Consider the following 20,027-nt stretch of genomic DNA (forward strand, 5'->3'; position numbering starts at 1 on the left):
CGACTGAATGATGACTCCATAGCTAAGAACCAGACCAGATTTAGTTTCTTTGGAGAGAAAAAAAACACAAAAGATAAAGTTAAAAGTTGAATTAACAGCAAATAATAAAATTAGAGGGCAACAAAGTGAAGAATAGTAGTCATTATGTCCTCTACCATCCAAAACTTATAGCAGCATAATGCAGAGCTCATGACTGTGGGGGAGCTATCTGCTCATGGTTAAGAATAAATAAATAACCATGTGACTACATTTACAAAAAGTATAGTTATTAAATGACTGTGTTACTGTTGTCAGTCATTAAATTATACAGTAAGACATGAATTTGTACATCTATTTTAATTAGCTTCTTTATTTAATAACCTATGTAATAGCTACCTGATATATTCATTATGTGTTATGATTTTCAGTTTTATTTATTAGTAACTTATTTTTTATTTATTTAATTTATGTGCATCTTTTAATATTTTTGTATTTTAAACGTCCTTGGTATTTTTCACACAATGTATTTCTTCATCAAGTATAAAATAGTCATGTAGTCTTTAAGTCCTTTTATGTGTTTACTTAGGAGGATTTAGAAACCTTCACACCATTGTGTTTGGAGCTTGCAAGAATGCCTTGGAAGTGGACTTGGGCTACCTCATTATCACTGCTGCCCGCAGGTACTCAGCCATTTTTGATAATACTTTTAATACATTCTATTCAGCTAATCATTATGGAGTTTAATTCTTGGAGAGAATAAGATCTTTTGTGTTCGTTTGAACTGTTGCTATGTTTCTGTTTAGATCAGCCTCACATACACTGGCATACTCTGGCGAACTGCGCATGTTCTGTGAGGCTAAATAAATAATCAAATGAGGCTGTTTAGATAGGCAAATTCATAGTTCACATGTTTGATAAACTTTTTTGAAAAATCATGTTCTTTGATTTGAGGTCAATTGCTCTGTTCTGAATTCAGTTTAACGGAGTTAGTGTTTCATTCTTATTAACAAGCACATAAGGTTCAGTTACCTTCTCTGTATTATTTATTTTGGTGCTTCCCTTTTATATCTGTTTTTCTTTCTAATTTTAATTGTGTGTCTTTAAATACTAGGGTTTTAAATCAAATTAATTGATTTAGTATATCATTTTCAATAGGTAAATGTCTATAATAAAATGCAAAACATGGCCATAATATTCTCTTTTACTCAAAATGCTGCCTCCCTGTACATTTTCGGACATGTATTCAAGAAACTTTTTTTCCTTGGTTAGGAAGAGATATACCTATATACCAGGCTTCAGATCTCTATGATGTACGGTTTGGCCTGTCTAGAGCAGTGTTTCTCGACCCTTAGCCTCAAAGCACACTGCCCTGCATGTTACCTTGCTTTGGCCCAGCTGATTTTATTTGATTGATGATTAACATAACATATGCAGGGGAGTTTTCTTTGAGGACCAAGACTCTGAAACTCTGTTTGAACAATTTGGTCATGACTACTTTTGGATGCTATTGAAATTCAAACATTTCTATGAAGTGACAATTTTCTGTGACGTTTGGCGAGTTTTTGGATATGTTAAGGCCTCCAAAAAGCCACATAAAGTGCTGGAAAAGCAGAGCAAAAAACAAAAAAAATATATGGCAAATACAATTGGCCTTCACAGCACTATTTCTGTTTGGGGCTCATAAGAGTCCTCAACATTTTAGATTGTTGATTTATAACAGCAGTTTTAAAGTCCCTCCACTGGCTCCCTGTAGCTCAAAGAATAGATCTTAAAATACTGTTGTTAGTTTATGAAGACATTCTTTCTTCTCAGTGTCTAAAACAATTTCACAGCTTTACAACTTAAGTCTATATACATAAATATGGGAAATAATAAAAATTTAACAACAAAAATATATCTACATAATGAATCCCACTTTTTATTAAGGATGAAAATAAATATTCTTAAAGTCTATAACATACCATAGGTCATATGTTTTGTCGATTGTTTAGCACCACAATACATCAAAGATCTGCTGTTGTTGTATCAACCTTCCAGACTCTCAGGTTCTGGTTCTGCTCTGCATCCCCAGAACCAGAACCAAGAGAGGAGAACAGCTTTCAGCATCTATGCACCAAAAATTAGGAACAAACTTCCGGAAAACTGTAAAACAGCAGAAACCCTGACTTCCTTTAAATCGCAACTAAAAACACACCTGTTTAGAATTGTTTTTGAAATGTAGTATTGTTTATTCTATGTTGCATGACTTTGTGTTTATGATGCAAAGCACTTTGAAATGCCTTGCTGCTGAAATGTGCTATACAAATAAAATTTGATTTGATTTGAGTATGTTATTTAAATTTTTTAAATAAATTTATGTTTAATTGTATCCCATTTGTATTTTACAGACTTCATGAACTCCGAATCCAGCCTTCACTCACTAAAGATGGAGTTTTCTCAGCTCTCAAAATGGCCGAACTTGAGTTCCCCCAGTTTGAGACGCTCCATTTGGGATATGTGGATGATTTCCTTCTACAATGTTTGTATTTCTCATAAAGATTAGAAAAGAATGTGGTTAAGTCAGCATGCCTTGTTTTGTGATGGCTATTGTAAGTATGCTGCATTCAACCTGTTTTTGTTTCATTATTTACTCTGGTTGGTATCACTGATTAATTATTTTAGGAGTCAAAAAACACTCCTGTTACATGGACCATATCTCCTCCCACTCAGATTCGTTTGTAGAAGTCTAAACATACTTCTACAAAGTTTTTATCCAGTAAAAAAGGCCAGCACTGTGCATCTGTTGGTACAAATGCACTCTTTTTCAAATTCAAATACACTTTATTGATCCCAAAGTGAAATTAAATGTTATTGTAACTCATTGAGTAGAAACTAAAGTTATTTGATTGCGCTATTAAAAAACATAGATGACAAGGTTTTGTACACTCTTCAGCGTGTATATAATTTCAATTTCGGCTCTCGGGCACTTACAAAGAAGACATTTCTCTAGATTAGTACTAAGTAGAAAATTAGTTGGCTAGTCTGTGTTTTTCTCACCTTTTAATATGGGTAAATATCTAAGTTTTCAAGACTTATTTTCAAGAGCAACCTGTTTTGATGGGAACTGTATAATTAGTGTATGTCTAAGTAAATCTAAATTTACTTATGAATATCTTTTATATATAATAAACTGAATAAAAACAGGTAAATGTTCTGCTGTTTTGCTAATGCAGGTAAGATGAGTCACTTGGAGCTGGTGAAATATGGCCTAGCTGATGTCATTGAGAACCCTGGCATCATCACGGATATTGGTATCAAGGTGGTTAATGAGGTGTTCACTAATATTAAATATCTGCTTATCTACAACTGTCCTCACCTTCATAACCCTCATCAGTGGATCACAGGTAAACCTCTTGCTTTTAATGTTGATATGTTAAGGTCTTCTATTTAGTCTCTATGTGGAACTGCAGCTGTGTCTTCTGCTACTTCGTCTTCAGATCACTCTAGATGGAGCCGTCTTGTTGACCTTACCTTAGTTCGTTGTCATGCTATCAGATTGGAATCTTTCTGCCACTTCGTAGAGTTACTTCCCTGTTTGGAGTTCATCTGCTTGGACCAAATGTTCAGAGAGCCACCTAAGGTATTTTACACACTCTCCTTCACATCATCCATTTCTTCAAGCATTGGGGTTTTCTAATTATGTAAAAAAAAAAAGTAAGGAAATTACTCAAATTTCTAGGGTACCCATAATTAGAGACACCAAAGTTTTCGTTCATGTTTGTTATCAATATATCCGATAGTAAATTCACCAGCCAGTGTTTTTTCCTATTGCTTCCATGGTAGTTTCATGTTAGGGTAACTATGCACCAGTGGCTCTCAATACGGGGTGTACTGATGTCAGTTTTTTTCAGACAAAGTACGAGTACAGTTTAGGTACTTGCTGATATCGCTACCAGAAAACTTACTAAGTCTGATGGTTGGGGAGCCATGGCAGTGTATTTTAGCATTTTATGTGAAAGTTATAGCGTTTTGGCGAGTACGCCAAGTTCGCCACTCTGCCACTCTCCCTGAACATATACGAAAAGTTAGTTTTTTTTGGATAACTTTTAAAGCCCCATGCCTTAACTGCGTTCTAACCAAGAATGAAGAAGATGGGTTGAAATCTCTAGGAGGAGTTTGTTAAAGTTTGAAGAGAGTAAAAATAAAAAATGGCCGAAATTTGACCTTTGACCCAAAATGGGAGCCTCCCTGTGCATTTTAATGGGTACCTCCAAGAGACTTTCTTGATTCGGGGGGGATCTACCTATGTTCTGAGTTTCAGATCTCTACGACCTACGGTTTCCCCTATTTCCTTTGAGAATGATCTGAAACAGTTTTGGCTATCAGTATATTGAGTTCGACTGGGGACCAGATTTGCAACATTTGTAAAATTTTTAACTGGTCCAGTTCGCTTTCTCACTACACTGTGAAACCATCCAAACTAATTGGAAAACCCTGATCCCCCCTCATCTGTGCAGCACTACACCAAAAACTACAAAACCTTTGAAGACCAGTGCAACTTTCTTCTTCACAAAATGTAAACAAAAACGGAGCAGTATCAGATTTTAGCTGTTGAAGTATTTCTCCATTGATATACTGTACGTACGTAATTGGATTGGACATCATTACTTATGACATTTGCATCAGGTAGTGATGTGCTTCTGCAGGCACCATCACTACAAGTCATGTTCACAAAACCATAATGTTCAAATGCAGGATGTCATAAAAATAGTCATAGTAGCCTTATTTCCTACCTGATTTCCATAAAGCAAGGCTTTAATTAAAGATGAGAAAATTGCTGATATTTTGATATGTAAAATTTCTCTTTTATATTGGTCAATAATTCAATTTTGCAAAATCGCCACTATTAAAATTAGTGGACTCCAGTTTGCTTTAATTCACACTACATTCAAACCACTCCAGAGTTCATTTCAACCAAACGGTGACCAAGGTTTTTAAGGCGAACCAGAGTTCTCTTTTTTGGTCCGCATTAGAGGTTGATTGTTCATTCAGACCTCCCCAAATAAACCAGACTTTCTACATAAACAAACCCAAAGGTCAAGTGGACCATACAGGGCTGGTGTGAACTGCAACCTAAGTGTCAATTTTGTGTGTCTGACAGGGCTGTGCCAGAGTGGGTCTGAGCGCAGGAACTGGTATTGGTGTGTCATCTGCACTTGTGAGCAACCAGAATGCCAACAATGACAATAATCAGCACCATCAACCTGATGAGGCCAACATGCCTCCTGCTCCTCCACCTGGCAACAATATCAATAACAACCAAAGGCATCAGGAACTTGATGGTAAGTCCTACAAAATATAACTCAAACATTCATCTCTTCTGTCATCTTTTTGGCAGATTGTTTTTTAGAAAAAAAATGTTTTAGATGTTTACATTTTTTGTGTAATTTTTAGATTCTAAAAATATCTTATTCGTTTTATTTTTTCTTCAATTTCTGAAATTATAAAGATTTTAATTATTTTGTGAAGCTTGTAAGTAGAAACTATACCACTGACTGGAGATTTGCTTGGATTTTTAAAAATGAATAAAGTAGTACAAGCGGGCACAGCCAAATCTCGATAGATATACAATATAACCACTTGAAAATTGTTCATTTTTAAACATTCTTAACTCCTTAACCTGCAACGGAAAGCCCTTGTGCCGTTTTTCCATTGTATTTTCTGGGGATGAGGGTTAAGGGCCTTTTAAATAAGATTATGCCCATATTTGAAAGTAAAATAGTTTAAATCACTTTGGAATACTGTTGATATTTTGACAACAAAGTGTCCCAGCTGTATGTCAATGCAGCATGGGCAGCTGTTAGTAAAACTTACCCTTTTAGAGATTTCTCCTAATTGCTATTCGTAAGATGTCATATTTGCCACCTCACAGGTGTGGCAAATAAGATGTAAGGAGTTTTGGGCTGATTGAATGCTACAGGCAGCCATGTGGAAGTCACCTTATTGTTTTTTTTTTTTACTTGTATCTGTGATATTTACATTCAGCCTGGCATTGTCTCAGAATAATAATTAATCTAAGTGCAGAGAGAAGTTCTATACACTTTATTGCTGAACATAATTTTTGGTTTGGTGTCTGCTTTGTTTTAGCATTTTTTTTTTTCTGTAATATTTCATTGGACACTTAGTTCTACATATAATATTCTGTGCATATATTCAGGCAAAAATTCAAGGCTGTATTTTTTTTCTATACATGTGTGCTCTGAATTAATTTCCCAGAAATCAGTCTGGCTACAATAAAAAGCCACTCTAAAATATGCAGTTTTGCCATATCGGTGGAGTCAGAAAACCACTTAGTATCTGGTGTGACCACCATTTGTCTGACACACTGCAACACATCTGTCTTCCATGCAGTTAGTTGATCATATTGTCGATTGTGGCCTCTGGGACGTTGGTTCTCTCCACTTCAATGGTTGTCTGTATGTGCTGGATATTGTTAGAACCAGAAACATGTTGTCATATACGCTGTTCCAGAGCATCCCAATATGCTCATCATGACCTCACCCACTGGACATGTGATGTCATGTCAATTGGATGTTCACTCACTACCTATGACATTTGTGGCATTGTGTTGTGTAGTCAAACTGCACATTTTTTAGTGGTCAGCATAAGGTACATCTGCGCTATAATAATACTGCCTAATTAGGACACCTGTGATCTCACAGATGCGGTATATCAACATGCTAATAATAATCCATCCTTCTGGATGGATTACCTTGGCAAATGAGAAGTGCTTACTAACCCAAATGGAAGGCTTTTGTGTACATAGAATAAGTTCTTATCTCTAAATTAGCGTTTCTCAACCGGGGACGTACCGCCCCCCTGGGTGGGCGTTCAGAGGACGGCAGGGGAGGCTGGCAGAAATTTTTACACTTTGCTCAAAGGTAAACTTTTCTTCTTAAATGCACAACAATACCAGTTTAGACTTTGAGCAACTTGCTAAAACGGTATTGTGTAACATTGAAACGTTCTTGGCTACAACTGTATCCATGGTAGCTTTTCTCTTCAGTGTTTGTAGCTTCTTGGCTCAACTCCACGGTCTTGCTACTGGTAGCTTCACCACATCAGCTCAGCGTTACACCGACTGATGACGTTGCTGTGATTTTCTTGTCTGGTGTCTGATTTTCAAATATTTAATGTTTTATTGAGAATTTTTTTACATATGTTTGGCAGTGCTGTGATCATGTCAAAATTATATTAAAAAGTGTTTTATTGTCCACTGTGCAGCCCAGAAAACAACCATAAAAACCTAAATGTCAACGATAATGATAGCAAAAATTAACAATAAAACAATATTCAGTGCAAAGTAGCCTACAATTCTTTTGATGAGGGGTGGTGAGGAACCTGGGTAATGGACAGAGGCGCTGGCCCAAAAAAAGGTTGAGAAACAAACAACAAGTAAGCTCCCACTATTTCTGTCTAATCCACAAAGCAGTGGACTTAAGGAATGATATTTGTGTGCTTTTCTCCAAGAGCCACTAGAAATGAATGGATTGCAGGAAGAAGATGAAATGGACGAGGTTGCATATGAGGAAGAGAAAATGGAGATAGAGCCTCATATTGACATAAAAGAACCAGAAGATGGAATAGGGATAGAAAATATGGCAGGCCCCATTTGTCAAGCTGGATCATCACAATCTCCTGATGAGGAACAAGCAGGTTTTGAACAATTATTTTCTTTGGATTTATAAACTATGATATAGTACTTAAATATTCTTCGATTTTTGTTGTTCAGAAAAAGTAAACTAATTTATTCTTTTTTTTAAATAATATTTTTTACCTTCCACCTGTAGGTCCCAGTGGTGTGAACCATCGGTGTAGAACCGCTACTGCTGTTGCTCCTAAGCTTCCATCGGCTGTCTCGGACTCTGATAGTGATGAAGAGGAAGGCCTTGTTTCCAGGCTAATACCACCTACCTGTTTGCAGGAGCCAGCATCCTGCGCAAAAGGTGCGAGCTCAACTCAGAACACACATCTAACTGCTCTCTTGCCCTGTATATTTAAATAAACACTTGAGTCTTGCTCTTTTCTTTCTGTTGGATTTAGTGTAATCTTTGATTAGTTTCTCCAAAGTAAAGATTCAATAAATTTTTAATTGAGGCATTGCTCTCTTTGATTGTTTTTGGGGCTGTACACCTGAAAGAGCACAGCACCTCCGCATTGTCAGCCATCAATATTAGAACCTTATCCATTTTTTCATCAAAGCCACACCAAATTTGGAATCAATTTACAAGAATCCATCTGGACCAACTAAGAAAATGCATGAGCACCACATCTATATTTTCACAAGTCACTAAGACAGACTACATTTGTCCAATATACAAGCTGCAGTTATGAATATACTGGCATATTTATACATATATGCTGTCAATATGTATTGTTTATGGCTTTGCATACACGCAAAACAAGTGGAGCTAAATTGGGGCTGACAAAATCTGGTTCCATTGATTCATAGTTTCACTTCTAATATTGCAGACAGCGGTGGATTACCAGGCTATGTCAGGCCATTTCTCTAGACTGCTCAAGTATCAATAACGAATGGGTCTGTTTTCTTTCTCCAAGTAGAGCTTTGAGATAGGAGCAACCTCAGTAGAAGTGTTGCAGCTCTTTATGGCTTTACTTTGGAGAGCATGAAAAATGTTAAACACAGACTAACGATGCTGTTCAAATTTGTGAATATCATATTTTTTCCACTGATATTTGTGTGGTGTTGACATAAGCAGGTTATATCAGTGAAGCTCGTTGTTTTTCAAAATCAGACATGTGCACATAGAAGAATATCAATGATGTTTAAAGACATATCCAGTTCCACACTACTGTCATCCATGTCCAAACAGGATCAAAATTTTGAAACTTGAAAAAAACAATTGAAACTGAAAAGAAAAACCTTGAACATTAAAGGTAGCTTTGAAAATTTTAATTACTTTTTTTTTTTTTTTTGAAGAAACTGTATTCCTCCAAGTTTGCTCCATAGAAACCTTTCAAGTAAAGTTCTCTCACTCAAGTCACCATAGGAGCATCGGTCAAGGCAGATGAAGTGTGAGAGCAAAGGACAGAAAGAAAAGTAATTTTGGAAGTTGAGAAGTACAGTATTTTATACAACCATTCAATAAATGAATGATTGAAAAGTCCATTTATTTTAGGAATCTCATCACTAAATGAAACATATTCAGTGAATATGTTCATTCATCATAAATTAATGATGGATGTTTGAAAGCCTTTATTTCTGTTAATCACAATTAGTTATTGAAAACATTACATTTAATTCGTCACAGCTGCTCTTCTCATTTCACAACTGGCTCTTGGAACTGATCCAGGTATGGTTTAGTGATTTTTGGCAAATCCCAGGGATAAGCATTTATAGGCTAAGGCAACCTATAAATGCTTACCATAAATTTGCAAACTATGTATTAAGACTGTTTTATTGCTATTGAAAATTAATATAAAATAATTATAAGAAGAAGAATATGTGTCGATCACCAACAAAAGAACTAAATAAAGATGAGAGGGCCAACATATTTGCTTAATTTGCTTCTGTATGAGGGAGAAAAGTGATGGTGCCAACTAAAGATAGAAAAGATCTCAAAGTCTCCATAAATTTGCTGTTAAGACCCTTAGGTGGAAATCTGAGTTTTTCCAGCTTCGTATTGTAAAGAATATCTCTAACCCAGTGGTCATGACACACAGGGATGCTTAGTTTCCACTTAAGTAGAATAAGTCTGTTAGCCAAAAGGGTAGTGAAGGCTAGAACCTATTACAGAGAATGTGAAAAGCCCCCCTCTGGCTTTTCATATCCCTCCAGTTATTTGGCATCAGTAGGGATGCCAAATATAGCTGACAATGGATTGGGAACGATTGTCTGATTATGTGCTTGAGTGTTTTGAAAATGTTACCCCAAAACCCAATTTTGGGGTAACAAAACTCTGTGGTGGGTGATTTATTATAATTTGGACAAGCCCAAAACATGTGAGTATGGTTAGCTGGCGACTAACTACACCTATTTGTAAGGATCACTGACTGATGAGTACATTTTTGCTAATTTTGCATTTGTGTAATGCGTTTTATAGAATATATTGAACTGAATTAAGGTATACCGGGCACAAACTGAGGATTTATTCATTCAATTCTTGGCAGCTTCCCACTATTCCTCCTCCACATCTGCATCAAACCCCTTGTCCCATACTGTTTTAATTAGTTTTTTCCATATTCTGTTGCACATTTTAAATTTCTTTAAAGATTATTTGACATACCTTTATCTTTCTACTCTAACATAAAATAAGTTTGTGTATATATATGTACTTTTTTTTATTCAGGTAAAGGAAAGACTCCTCTACGACGATGCAAAAGCGTTCCTGTCTCTGATCAGGGAAAGGCTCAGTTGACACAGAGCACCTGTGAGAAGAGCTGTCAGGTGACCAGTGAACAGATCAAGGCAGACATAAAGGCTGCTACAGAGAACTGCAGGAGATCTGGAAATAAAGAAAATACCTCTGAGATTGTTGGGGGCACTGTGAGAGAGAGGGCTGACATTGGACAAGTTCAAATCACTGGCAGTACTGGGGCAGCATCAAGCAACAGAACAAGACCCATTACTGGATCTTTGAACAGGGTTGAAGCCAACACAGCTCCCTCTGGACATGTGGATGGATTTGGGAGGATAACTAACGAGAACACCTGCAGACCAGCCACTTACAGATCTACTTCATACAGTAGGACTGAATGTGCCAAGTCTGACATGCAGACCGAGGACAGTCAGAAAGGGGAGAGTGCTGGTCCTGTCAGTGTGGGATGCATGACATCAGGCTGTTCTTCTGCTGGGACATCAGCACAGCAGGAAAGACACGGAGGCAGACAGTCAACCAATGCTGGCATACCGTCTGTTATTTGTTCCCATCATAATGAGGGCGGCCAGGACTTTGTTCCAAGGCGGCCTTTAACAAGATCTTGCACCCACACATCTTTGGAGTCTTTGGAACCTACAACAGGTCATACTAAGTTTAAAATTTATGACTTCAGTGGAGCTCTGCTGAGTAGTTTTGTGGGGAGTTTCCCCCCACCAAACTGATTACATGGTATAACCAGTACTGGAGTGAGAGGTTCTGTAGAAAAATCAGTTTGACTTTCCACATCAAGAGATCCAGTTCTAAGCAACATCAGTACACCATATTATGTGGCTGTTATACTTCAGTAAATATTTGCTCCTGCTTCTGATTTTTTAAAGATTTATTTTTTCTAAGACACATCCCCATAAGTCATGCTGTTTATTCCTGTATTCCTTCAAACAAATTACATGATATCTGAATCTGAATTTTTAAATTCCATTTTAAACATTAATCAGGGTACACCTGTAAGTTTTGGCTGGCCAATAAAAGGTAAATGGAGTTGCACAGTGTGCACCTATGCAACTTAACCACTCAAAACACTGTTACTCATTAGCCCCATTCATCCAGCTACACTTTCAACATGCACACAGTTGAAAAGGCACCCAATAGCTCAAAGATATAATCCTTTGCTATTCCATACTGAGTTTGGGAACTGAGGAAGATTTATCATAATCATTTGTAACAAACAAAACTCTGTCAGACAGATTTTAACTAGCCCACCCTTGTGTGTTTGATCATTACAGCAAATTCAAGCATCTGTAAATTAATGAATGTTATCAAACCTTTTATTAAGATTGGATACCTCAATAAAGGTATCCAATGATACAGCTATAGACAATATATAGTTTTCTGAGGCTGTACAATGTCATGATTGACTTTCAGTAGTGCCATTCCAGGACAATGAGGAACATAGTAATAAGCAACATTGTTCTAAAAGGTTTAAATAAGAAAAGGATTGGATATTATAGCTTTTTTTTAGACAATTTAGCTAAAAGCCTAGCTGAATGCTCTGTGGTGGGTGATTTCTTTAAAAGTGAAGATTCAGCAATGCCTAAGATTTTGTGACTATCCTCCCTCCCAGACACACACACACACACACACCACACACACACACACACACGCACACACACACACACACACACACACACACACACACACACACACACTTACAAATGCTTTTTTGCTAAAATAACCAAATAAGTCTTTAATAAATAGTCTGATTTAGCATTTTAGCAGTTTTGTTTAAGCAAATGAGAAAGATTTAAGAAACTGGTTAACGTTTCTTAAATCTTAAAATAGGGAATTAAAAGAAAACCTTGATGTATTAAATTGATAAACATTCCATGGACAGATAAATTTCTTTAAGACCTATGACTTGCAACGCAAACTGAATTGGGAATTGCTATTGGTGTCTTTATTCTCACTTAGTGGTGAACATTTGGGTTATATCTACTTTGTTTCCCTTTTGTAGATGCTTCAAAAGTCAGGCCTCGAGTAGCAGTGAGGAGGAAACGGATGGCTGACAAATCAACCAGCACCTCTGACCCCGTCACTGAGGACGATCATATACAAGTGAATACATTCAAAGGAAGCTTCACTGATTTGCTGGTTTTAGTTGAATAATATATCACCATGGGTGAGAACTCAAATGGTCCATCCATTTGAGTTGATAGACCCATTATTTAACTAATTCACATTGAACAATGCCTAATGTTGTACACCTGATGAAAATTTCATAAGCAAAAAGTTTAGACATGGGTAATTTGAATTTATTTTGATAATTTTTATCTTTTGTGCTCAAAGCATTCCATTATGTAAGAAAGATTTTTGAATATTCCACTCATTTTGGTCTAGGATGTGTTATTGTAGTGTTCCTTTTGTTTTTGAGCAGTTTATTTTTTCTATTAATCTAATTAAGAGTTTCTACTTAGAATAATGTGTATTTGAGGAATAATTAGCATTGTCTTTGATGGATATGAATTTTATTCATTTTTGACATACTTTTTACTTGGACAGGTTTTGTCTCTGAAGAGTAAGAATCTGGTCGGCATCACTCTGACCAACTGTGGAATCACAGACCTGGTCCTCAAAGACTGTCCCAAAATGATGTTCATTCATGGTAATTAAGAGTCAGTGGTAACACTGATGTTTATGTCTCAAAATTGATCATCATTTGGCAATCTTAAATAAAAATGTAGTTAGTCTTAACTCTTGGCAACAAATTACTTCCCTTTTTTTCTATGTTAAATTAACTTTCCTCAACTGGTTCAGTGTTCCACAATCAGGATTAAAACCACACTGCTCTTAATCAATCCAAGTTTCAGCCTGAACTGTCCTCTCCACAACCCCTGATGTAGACCTTACCAGTGAGGCCTAGGAGTGTGAGCCCTCTGTAGATGGAATACACTCTACCATTTTGAATAAGAAAACACTACTCTGCTGTTTTTTTGTTTGTTTTTATTCTGATGCTGCTGTGATGCTTTCAGTACAGAAAATAATTCAGATTCAGACTCTTTGTTTTCATTCGACATAACATCAGATGTGTACTGCAAAACAAAATAATGATGCATACAAAGAGCAACCAATAAATAAACTATAAAAGAATATGAAAGAAGAATAAAGGAATAATATAAGATAAAACAGAATAAGAACCAGATCAAAAAAGGGGAGGTTGTATAAGTGCAAACGTTTCAATTTATGCAAAAAATGTATCAGGAATAATATGTACAAATCAATCAAAAACAGATAAAATCATATGTTAGTCTTGGATTATTTGGAGTGATTCAAAAATCTGATGACAGTTAGGTAGAACTTGTATGCATGTCAAGCTATGGTATCTTCTACCTGAGGGTAGGAGAGAGAACAGTTCATGTCAGGGGTAAGAGGGATACTTTGTAATACTTGTTACCCTCAACAGGTAGCATTGCTTTCCTCAGTCCCCAACAGGTGGCAGCATGACCCCAATAATGTTTTCACCATTCTCCCGGCTGCCTTCCTGCTATCATGCCACAGAGAGATACTGCTGTTAAGCACACTCAGTGGTGTCTCTGCAAAGCTCAAAAAGCCAGATTTAGCATTTATACCTCCTTTTAGAAGGAAAGTAGAATTTTAAATTCTATTCTGGTTTTAGGAAAAAGTAAATGAAAGGAAGCTAAAATAGAAGAAATATTACCACTCTTACTGCAGCATTTTGGATCAAAAGCTCTGTGCTGATCTATGTGATCTGTGCTACTCGCTTCTCTTCGGTCCACGCTTGTACATTTGATTTAAAATACTGCAGGTGAAGTGAAGTGAAGTATCTGTCTCAGGCAAAAGAACCACTGTTGTAAACTTATCCACTTTATTGATTTGTCAAACTCCTCTAGTGACTTTTTTGTAGATGTTTATGGCAACAACATTCTGCAGCAGTCAGTCTGAGTAGCCTTTAGCCACCATTAGCTATTAGTCTTCTTGCTTTCTAAGCATTACAGTCAGTCTCACACAGTCATAGAAGCACTTTTGGCTTCTATAGCCAGAGCAGAGCAGACCCATTTTACTCTGGGCACTCATTGCAAATAAATCACGTGTAAAGCTGAGTAACGCTATAACTGTTTGACTCATGAGGCCAGTAGTGAGAGGGTTTTTGGTAGGGGTGTACCAATTTATCGGCCAGACTTAATTTTGGTATGATTGGCTGATTTTTACTTGTGAAGCCGATCGTTATCAATGTTGTCTAAAAATCAACCACTGTGCTTTTCTTTTCTCCTGTGAGAGAGGTTTGACTGACAAACCGGATGACCAGGTCAATTCTGCACAGTTACAGTTAACAATACTTACCCTGTTGTTGCCAATTCAACTACTTTCTTGATATATTAAACAACATTTCAGACAAAAACTAGTATTGGCCAAAATCGGAATTGATAAGTTATTCTTTTTAAAAGATTGTAATTGGCGATTGGCCAGAAAACTGCAGTCTGTGCATGCCTAGTTTTACAAAAAATATTCATCCATCTTAAACACTTATCCCTGTAGTGGGGCTGCAGATGTTGTGATGCCCATCCCTAACAGTTAACAGGCGCGAGGCAGGTCACACACTAGACAGGTTGCCAGTCTTTTGCAGTTAAGCAAAATAATGCCAAACTAAGCATAATGCAGTCTTTGTATCTTTGATGAACTTCTTCATGTTTATATTTGTATAAAAATTAGTTCATTGATGTCTTCGTATCTACAAATGAACTCTCTCTTGTGCTTTCCTCTTTTTGCAGCCACTAGATGTCGTGTTTTGAAGAAGTTGAAAATAGAAAGGGCACCCATAGTCAATAGATTTGACTTTGCTCAATGTAAGAAGCTTGACATGGATCAGGTTCTGGATCAGATACTAAGAATGCCACCTGAGAGAAACCGTATTATCTACATGCGTCCTATGCATCAGGTTGGTGATAAATTATCTCCAGTTCTTTGAAGACTTAAATTACATATGCATATGATTAATCTCCATTTCTAGAACAAAAACTGATCTCTATTAATTAAGTTATTGCTTAATGATTATTAATTATTCATCATTATTAATAATGGTTGATAATTAATAATGTATATTAATTATCTCTATTTATAGGCTAAATTGTAAAGGACCTAACACTGATTCTTGAGGGGTCCCCATATGTCACACCAAATTACTTGGCTGTAAATCACAAACCTACATACATTTGCAAATAGGAGACAGTTACAAACGTTCATGCATTCATATACTGATACTGGTAAGCAACCTAAGGCTCAATGCCTTAACCAGGAGCACATTGAGATGTGATTACTCATCCCAAGATCACTACTTTTTCCATAGAGGCACAGTGACTTATTTAAATCTTCTGCAGCGTACTTTAACAAGGTTCAAAATAATTTTTCTTCATTGGTGGAGTAATGGATATTGAGAGTGCATAGAGGCCATTCTGACTAAGTGCACTGCTTAATTAAGTATAAAATGTATCAGCTTTTTCCAGGTCTTTCTGACGCTCTCTCTGTGCTTCCTCACTCTCAAGCAATTTTTCAAGCAAATATATATAATATATATATATATATATATATATATATATATATAATATATATATATATATATATATTTTTTTTTTTTTTGAATGATTATCTGTACAAAAAGCAGTTAATGTGGCTGTTGTGCTTTTCTCTTTCCTCTTGACAGATTGACTCGATAGCACTGGAGCGTCAGCTTTTCCAGGGACCATATCCCTATCATATTGCTGTTGTGCATGAATTCAGCAATCCACCAAATATACACAACAAAGTCCGCATTCGGAGCTGGATGGACACTATCGCTAATATCTGCCAGTAAGCATTTGAGATCAAGTGAAAGACTTTTACACTGTAGCTCTCTTGTGAAATTATACTCTGAAAACCTACTGAATACGTCTCTAAGCAAAAAAAAAATCCTTTTCTTTTATGTGATCAATATTGAAGCTCTGTTTTCTTATGGTAATGAGCTGTTTTTAAGTTCCGTAAAAACAGCTCTACTTGTACGACTGACTGAGCAAACTACAGTAAGTAATAAGTTACTTTAGTACCTCCAGTTACTAAGTTATTAAGTAACTTAGTAACTCAAGTAACTTATTAATAATAAATTTAACAACTAAAATAATAAATTACTTTGGTAACTTATTACTAGTGTAATAAGTTAGAAATAGTAACTTATGACTTACTTGTAAGATGTGTGTTATCTTGCATTTTCTATTATTCATTTGCTAAGTTTGAATTCAACTGGACTGTTGACTGAACTGTTAACTGTGTTTTTTCTGTTTCTCAGAGAGTTAATAAAGTATGAGTTTTTCCCAGAAACCACAAGAAAAGATGATGCGAATATGTATCCCAAATACCCATGGGGTCGGGACATCTATACACTGGAGGGTAATTTTATGAAGCTTGACAATTTCACATTTTCATCATTCATATGCAATGATTGTGACACTGTTACAGAGCACAATGTGAGACTGGGAATCTAACCTCAAATCTGAAACTGTTAAATGTGACAACAACAAAAAAAACAAACTGAAGACTTAAAATATTCAATGAGTGCCTTCCATTTCTTGGCTCTGTGGTGCTTTGGTCCCACCCTTTTTTTCCAGTCAAATTGCAGTCAAAACATTTCTGAAGTCATTAGGTTAACTCATTTTGTGTGACCTCATCAAGTTTTAGCTATTTGCCCTTCTAAGTCAGATGAGTTGTCAGCGGCTGCTCCAATCGATTAGACCTGACTCCCAACAGCCATTCCCCATTTTGGTGGGCTTTCTGTCTTGGTGTGTTGAAAAAAATCAGATTTTGTTCATCCAAACTCTTTCCTGTCTTCCAATAAGGTCATTTCCCATGGAGTTCTATACTAATATCTACTTCTCTTTCACATTTTTTTTTTGAATGTAAAATTGAAGATTTACCTTCTTGTATCGTTGGTATACCCTTGATATGTAACTACCAAGATGATACTAACTCTGATTAAACCAGGACATTTATTAGTTGATTTATAGATCATAGACCTGATACGCATTTTGTGGTTAAGTTGTTGTGCAAAATGTACTGAAACATTGTTGAAACATTAACGTTCACAAGTTTAGAATGTATATTCTTTTGAATTAATTAATTACTTTTGAATTAAGGTGAACTTAATTGAAAAGCAATTCACCTGAGGTGAATTAAGTTCCCTAGAAGAAGGTTGCCCTAGAAAAAATGCATTTTAATTCATCCTGAAATTTCACCCAAAAGCTAAATAACCCTGACTTTTAGTGGGCAGTGTAAATTTGCTTACTTTGAAGCGTAATTAGGTAAAGTCCTGATTAAGTGGTTTAAGTCTGATGAAAAGCCATTGATTATCACAAACAAAAGAAATCTCACTATGTTTAAGCAGTTTATCCTTAACATGATGCTTGTATGCTGTTCAATTAGCTTAATGAGTTATTTCATGTCATTACATAGACATGCTGTACAAGGTTTACAACTCAAACAGGTCTCATTCATTATTTTTTGATGATTTGAACTGTATTGATTTCTGCAAAACTAAACTAAACAGAATGAGCATGTGGGGTATATTAAGGAGCAGTGCAAAAAAGTGCAAAAGCAATCAGGTAATCCAAAAATAGTACCTTAAAATAAAAAATAGCATAATAATAAAAAATAATAAAAAAAAGAAATAAAAATTAAAAAAATATATAAAAATGAAAATTACAATAAATAAAGTTACACCAATCTTTAAAACCGTAAAACTTCAGCAGCAACAATAAAATTTTTAGCATCAGAAACCAGCATAAATGTAATGTCAAATTGACACCAATTTTATTAGATTTGAGAAAAATGGGGAAGTTCACACTGAAATTCTTGTATATTTTTCAGGAATTGTTGATGGAGCTCCCTACAGCATGATAACAGATTTTCCCTGGCTAAGGACACTGAGAGCAGCAGATCCCAACAGCTATGCTCGCTGTGACTTTGAGGATGATGAAAGCAGTAAGTATAATTGGTAGTAACTGAATGACATATGTTGTTGAGTCATGTCATGACCTGCTTAAAGTACTTAAACCACAGCTTTTAATTTGAAATTAAAAATAGATACATATTTTTTTTTACGATGTTTGCACCTCCATCTTGATTTGATCAAGTACATAAATTGCAAAATTTCAGGCCTGCAGAACATGATGAAAATTTAGGATATATAGCCTAATTTAAACAACCAAACTAGTTTCGAGATATTCTGTAAAACTGCTGATTTTTAAAAATTTCATGTTATCTTGTCTATACAACTTTATCATCTGATAATTAGTCTAAGGCAGACTATTTAAGAAACAAAGTAGACAAAGGATCTCTGGCTTTCAAGAGAGATGTATGCCATTAAAAGTAATTGCTTGGTACTTGTCAGTTTTACCACTATGTGCAGTTTCCTTAAAAGAAATGTTTCACTATGAAATCTCTCGTAATTTTTTTTTCCCTGTTCTGTTAGCCACCATCTATGCTCCGCGGCGTAAAGGGCAACTGTCTGCTGACATCTGCATGGAAACGATTGGTGAGGAGATCTCAGAGTGCAGGCAGAGCAAGAAAGGAGTGTTCCAAAGAGTGGTAGTTCTCTTCCTTCATCACTGTGATATGCCTGGCGAGCCTGTGGATGATGACTATATCTAGATGTAGAAGAATTCTCAACTTCAGGGGTCTGACCTAAAGATGTTTCAAATGTAATTATAACTTTGGAAAACAACAGGCCTGGCCTTTGACTCTCAGCATAAAATTGAATAAAATGGCTGAATGACTTTGTTACCGTTATGAAAACAAAGATACAGCAGTCTGCAGATGTTATGGGGGAATAGTAGCTTGTGTTGAACAACTGATGTACTGAACCTACAACTTTGTTTACATCCAGATAAAATTTAAGATTAAAACAGTATGTTTTCAATGCTGATTTTTTGTTTTGTTTTGTTTTTTTGTTGTTTTTTTTGTTATTCATCCTAGCTTACCGAAAATTTTGCAGTGAAACAAGAAAGCTGCTGATAGTAAAAAAAAAAAAAAAAAAAAAAAGTGGTCCTCTGGTAAAATTACATGAAGCAAAGGATGATACTAAAGATGCTCTGGTCTTACTTCCTACTTGAAAATTAGTCTTGGACTTAGTATTTTTTTTGTTCATCTTTGGAGTTTATTTTTTCTCCCTTTTTATGATTTTGGATATTTTAAGATGCTGAGGCCATGATTCAAAGTTGTATTGCATCTTGGGAAAGTTTTGGAGACCTGAGTATAAATATACTTTCTATATTTGTGTATGTTTGGACTTTCAATTGAACCAAACCTAAGTAAGGTAATTCTTGCTTACAGAAAATGTTAGGTGATGGTGGTGATTCGACCCCTTCTCATTGGAATCCTTAATTTGGCTATGGAACAATACAGATTGTTTTTTTTTTTTTTTTTTTTTTGAAGGTTTCTAGAGTTTTTCAGTTTTTCTATTGAATCTGGCTTTTGACTCATTTTCCACTGGATGTTTTTACTCTCAAATTGTTAATTATTTATTAATAGAAAACACTCTCAAGAGATGACCCTGAGTTGATTTCCCCCCCCATCCCGCCAAGATTCAAGATTTTTTATTCATTGCTGTGCACATTGTGACAAATTGAGATT

General features: G+C 35.8%; 1 protein-coding gene across 2 annotated transcripts in view; it reads left to right on the forward strand.

The window, feature by feature from the left end:
* fbxo38 (F-box protein 38) overlaps positions 1-19,320 on the forward strand; it is a 32,597-nt gene extending 13,277 nt beyond the window's left edge. For both annotated transcript variants that reach the window (XM_055023631.1, XM_055023632.1), the window contains 15 exons: positions 566-659; positions 2,367-2,497; positions 3,192-3,362; positions 3,456-3,598; positions 5,120-5,300; positions 7,489-7,674; positions 7,809-7,964; positions 10,329-11,000; positions 12,370-12,470; positions 12,915-13,017; positions 15,143-15,309; positions 16,072-16,217; positions 16,690-16,790; positions 18,264-18,377; positions 18,868-19,320. In XM_055023631.1, the coding sequence (XP_054879606.1) occupies positions 566-659; positions 2,367-2,497; positions 3,192-3,362; positions 3,456-3,598; positions 5,120-5,300; positions 7,489-7,674; positions 7,809-7,964; positions 10,329-11,000; positions 12,370-12,470; positions 12,915-13,017; positions 15,143-15,309; positions 16,072-16,217; positions 16,690-16,790; positions 18,264-18,377; positions 18,868-19,046 (2,645 nt within the window). In that variant the 3' untranslated portion in view covers positions 19,047-19,320. The remainder of the gene's footprint in view (positions 1-565; positions 660-2,366; positions 2,498-3,191; positions 3,363-3,455; positions 3,599-5,119; positions 5,301-7,488; positions 7,675-7,808; positions 7,965-10,328; positions 11,001-12,369; positions 12,471-12,914; positions 13,018-15,142; positions 15,310-16,071; positions 16,218-16,689; positions 16,791-18,263; positions 18,378-18,867) is intronic.
* The last annotated feature ends 707 nt before the right edge of the window (positions 19,321-20,027 follow it).

Source organism: Poeciliopsis prolifica, unplaced genomic scaffold, assembly GCF_027474105.1.
Source record: "Poeciliopsis prolifica strain line A6 unplaced genomic scaffold, Auburn_PproV2 SCAFFOLD104, whole genome shotgun sequence".
In the NCBI taxonomy this organism is placed as follows: domain Eukaryota; kingdom Metazoa; phylum Chordata; class Actinopteri; order Cyprinodontiformes; family Poeciliidae; genus Poeciliopsis; species Poeciliopsis prolifica.